Genomic DNA, 4,907 nt, shown 5'->3' on the forward strand with positions numbered 1-4,907 from the left:
TCTAGTCTTTCTAAGTAATAAATGAAGCCATCATGCAAATCGCCGATTAAGTCATCCTGTGGAGCTAAAAAAAAATCCTTTTTATCAGAAATGTTTTTCACTTCCAAAAACTATTTTTTTTTACTTAATTCCCACTCTGCTTGGAGGGTCATGCAATGCTTGCCCCAAACAACTGCTGCAAAGGTGACTAACAAATAATTAACCTATTCACTTCTCAAACGCCCTAGGACACCCTCCATTAATGAGCAAAATGATCTGGCGTTAGACAGAGCAAAATCTATCAAGTGTCACTCTTTGGGGTCAATGGGTTAAACTGAAAACAATAAAATGGAATTCTTGCAGACTTGCCGACCTGTCTCATGCAACAACAGTGAGATTTTCAAAAATCATTCCCAAATATAGTGAGAATGATGGAGAAATGGTGAGAAAATAACAAAACAACATTTTAAAGTTGTGCGTGCATAATTTATATAATTTATGCATATAAGAATAATTTCTATTCAATTATTGTAGTAATTATACGTCTTATATCGGCTATATGCCAGTTGTCTATGAACTATTAAACGACTACTTTAACTGTGTTTGTATTAAACTACAATGAAAAAAGATATCAGATTTTTGCTTTCAGTTTCAGAACAACAAATCTTCCATCTTGTGACTCATTTTCAATTTGTCGTGAGAATTTAGTGAGAAATTGTGAGCCGTGAGATTGTGGTCAAAATCGTGAGTCTCACGGCAAAAAAATGAGAGTTGGCAAGTCTATTATTGTTAAGCAGTTGAAGCAAGGGCTCCTCAAACGTCAAAAATAAACCACAGGCTTGAACTCAAGCCAGACCAACACTCAGCATCTTTTTAAAATAACTGAGGAGAAAGTGCTTCTTTCGTATTTTCATCTTTTAGTGGGCACTTTCAAGTCTAATCTCGGACATGGACTATAAACCGTAAGCCCTAGTGTCTCTCAGCACTTGTTCATAAATAATTCTGTTGGAAGTTCAAGAACCCAAAACTGTTCAAGAAGAGTAGGGAAATTGTTCCCTGGTGTTGTGGTCTGGCCTTAGCTTTGAGCATAAGACCATTTTACAGTTCTGTGCTCAGTTAACCTGCAATCAGGCGTACTTTTCTTTAGACAGGGCAGAAAAAGTATGGAGGAAAAGTACGCCTGATCGCAGGTTAGTACTCAGTTACCAGGTCTTTCAATTAAAAGCAAGGCTGGAGTACCTTGTTTTGATACAAACCTTATGGTTTTTTTAATGTACATTATGTTGTTGTAATGCTAACAAGTTTCTATTTAAATAAAAAAAGCAGTGAGGTTCATATCAAAGTAAGGTCAACTCCAGCATTGCTTTTATTCAAAGACCTGGCAAATGAGCACAAAATCGTAAAATGGTCTATTATACTAGCCTGCTTCAATGAATAAACAAAACAGACAAACAAACAACAGAAAAATCAGCACCAAATCAATAATTTTTAGGACCTTCTCTAATACCAAGGTTTAAATTAATTTGTATACTTGTTTCAGAGCCAAGAAGTGATGGATGTTTTCCAAAGGGTGTATTTTATTGAAATGAAATTGCATTACCTCGAACCCTTCTTGAGGTGGCTAAATAATTCCACAAACACAATTCATTGAAACCTACCAGAAAACAAAATGCAATGTTGATCAACATTGGTCATATTGAAATCAGCCAGTGTAGTAAAAAATAATGGTTCTTTTTAATTATTGATAACATTGGTCACTGTGAAATTTGTCCCATGAGGTCTTGGTCCATGTTTTTCAATCAACATTGTTTCTGATAATATACAGTTCTGATGAAACAAATGCAAACTTGGATGAATGAAAAAGTTGCCTTTCAATTTTCTCTGTTGCATGGGAAGCCTGAGTGCACAACCAAATAGTTGAAACTATAAATTTAACTATTACTGTGCACCAAAAATGGACATAACACACGAATATAGGAAGCATATTATACCATTTATTTATGGAAAGCCATAACTGAAGTTTTGTCATTATAATTATGTAACAAGGTTTGATGGTTATGTGTTGGGTTTCCATCATGATTTGACGAGGTTTGATGGTTACATGGTGTGTTTCCACCATGATGTGCTGAGATCTTCTTTTGACATTCTGTGTTTACATTTTGTTGTGAGGTTCTTTTATGATGACCGAGTTTCTCCCTTTATGTGATTATAAACATAGCACCTCAAAAGAAGAGTAGGCCAAGAACCTCAAGTTCATGATGGAAACACAACATGTAACCACCAAACCATGTCACATAATGAAAAAACCTCACCACATAATAACATTGCCACAGTACACTGTGACAAAACTCCAAAACATCAAGTCAAAACTTCAAGACCAAAGAAGAAAGATTACATAAGAAAGTTATGGCTTTCCATAATTTTTCATTGTTATAGGTCTACACTAAGTTGTTTTACTGCTGGGAATCTCTTTGGAACCGGCACTAACCCACATCCTGGCAAACATGCTGTTTTGTTTTGCTTGTTCATTGGGACAGAACTGACCAATTTAATGACCTGGAGGGACACTTAAAGTCTGCATAGGACCTTTATGCTGGTTGTCAAATTTCACCAATTATCAAAGCCTCAACAATCTCTCCTGCCTCAATTCTTGTCAAATTTTCAGTCCTTGGTGGCAAAACAAGCAGTGCATTTGCAGTTCTCATACTCAGTAGCCTACTGCTACACTGACTACCAGTTGAAACTGCCGATGGGATTGCTTCTCCAGATTTCCATGACAATACAACTCTGTGATATTCAGGCCTCAAATCCAGCTGCACTGCTTGCGGCAACTTAGCCTTTACTTTAGTCAACTCAGGATACTGATATCCTGCCAACTTACGAAGTGCAGGGAGAACAAACAGATTAAAGGTGACCATTGCTGACACAGGGTTACCAGGAAGTGCAAACACCATTTTTTTCATTCCATTCACAATGACAGTTGCAAAGGTGGTTGGTTTTCCTGGTTTCATGAACACTCTTCCAAAATGAATTTTGGCACCTAGAAGGTCTTCTAAAACAGGTTTTAAGAAATCTTTTTCCCCCATTGACACTCCACCAGATGACACAATGACATCTGCTTTTTCCAGGCCAAAACAAAGTTTGGATTCCAGATCTTGAGGAGTATCAGCTGCAATTCCCAAATCAATGACCTCAAAGCCGTGAGACTTAATCAACGACTTCAGAGCAATCTTATTACTATCTCTGATTTTCCCTGGTTTGGTGACCTCATCTGGGTTAATCAGCTCATTTCCAGTTGAAAGGACAGCAACCTTTGGTTTTTGAAAGACTTCAATTTCAGTTAATCCAAGTGAAGCCATTAAACCCAACTCTGCAGGTCCAAGTTTTTCAAAACATGTTAAAATCTGCTCGTCTTTCTTGACATCAAAGCCAATTGGTCTAATGTCCACGCCAACATTGGGAGAGGAGAGAATTTTAATTTTTCTTTCAATTTTCCCGTCGCTGTCACTCTCCAGTAACTCTGTATCTTCAACCTGAACTACAGCATCAGCTCCAGGAGGTACTGGAGCTCCTGTGGTAATGCGCATCACATGGCCAGAAACAACGTGGCATTCTGTCATTTCCCCCGCAGTCACTGGGCCAAGGACCAAGCGTTCTCCAGGACCATCAGATGATAACACAGCATACCCATCTTTGATGGAAGCAGGAAACGGAGGAAATGGCTCTTTAGCAAAAACATCAGAAGCAAGGATATAACCTAGGGAATTCTCCAACGGTATGACTATTTTTGGGAGACAGTAAACATTATCCATTACCATTGAAACAGCTTTATCCATCAGAACAAGAGGAAAAGGAGAATGGCGATCTCGCTCTGCCACTTTGCTGAGATCTCTTACAGTCCCAGGATGGGACTTATGTGGGCAGTTATGACGGATGCCACTTGAATGGGTGGAGTCTAGCACTGAAGAATGGGTAACACCTTGCATAGAGGCATGGATGACACCAACATTGGGACTTCCTCGCAACACTTCTATAGCATGGTGCAAAGCAGGCAAAACAAATTGGAAACATTCTTGAGATCCCTTTAGACTTCCTGGCAAGTTGATGATGATCGTCCCCTTCCTTATACCACATACTGCTCTGGACAGCATGGCCATTGGAGTCACCTTCAGGGACTCGTTCAACATTCGCATTGTAAGACCATTTGCTGGTCTTTCGATGACTTCCATGGTCACCTCTGGAGTGACATCTCGAGGTGAAAACCCTGTTCCTCCAGTACTTAGAACGAGGTGGGCATTTTCGGTATCGCACCAATGAACCAACACTCTTTGGATGTCTCGTGGTTCGTCTGGAACACAATCGCAAAGGACTTTCGCAACATTTAGCGAGGTAGCGGCTAGTACTAATTTTCGCAGATTTGGTCCACTTTTATCTTCAGCTTCTCCGCGAGAACATCGGTCACTTACGGTTAAAATCCCCACTTTTATTCCAACGGACATCTTTTCATCTACTGTTGCACTGTTGGCTCGGTATACACTCCATGGGAGAATGCCATGTATGCACCGTAATACTAAGCTTTGTACTGTATATAAACATCACTTACTAGTCTACACGTTCTTGGGGTACTTGAGCCTACTTGGGGTTCTTGGCCTAGGTTCTTTGCCTACTCGAGGTTCTTGGCCCACTCGAGGTTCTTGTCGTACTCGAGGTTCTTGTCATACTCGAGGTTCTTCGTCTACTCGAGGGCCTACTTTAGGTTCTTAACCTAGTTGAGGCTTTTCTGCTACTCGAGGTTCTTGACCCCAGGTTCTTGACCTACTTGAGGTTCTTGGCCTACTCGAGGTTCTTGTCCTACTCGAGTTTCTTGGCCTACTTGAGGTTCTTGGCCTGCTGGAGGTTCTTGGCCTACTTAAGGTTCTTGGCCTACT

General features: G+C 39.9%; 1 protein-coding gene across 1 annotated transcript; it reads right to left on the reverse strand.

Annotated features, from left to right (window-relative positions):
* Positions 1–1,543: 1,543 nt before the first annotated feature.
* LOC138035448 (gephyrin-like) lies at positions 1,544–4,513 on the reverse strand. Its single transcript, XM_068882130.1, has one exon. It carries the CDS (start codon positions 4,476–4,478, stop codon positions 2,580–2,582), a length of 1,899 nt encoding a protein of 632 aa, XP_068738231.1. The 5' UTR covers positions 4,479–4,513; the 3' UTR covers positions 1,544–2,579.
* Positions 4,514–4,907: the final 394 nt, after the last annotated feature.

This window comes from Montipora capricornis, unplaced genomic scaffold, assembly GCF_036669925.1.
Source record: "Montipora capricornis isolate CH-2021 unplaced genomic scaffold, ASM3666992v2 scaffold_394, whole genome shotgun sequence".
NCBI classification, from domain to species: Eukaryota; Metazoa; Cnidaria; class Anthozoa; order Scleractinia; family Acroporidae; genus Montipora; species Montipora capricornis.

Excerpts from the sequence above, each read along its gene's own strand:
- LOC138035448 (XM_068882130.1), bottom strand. The coding sequence starts at position 4,478 with ATGTCCGTTGGAATAAAAGTGGGGATTTTAACCGTAAGTGACCGATGT.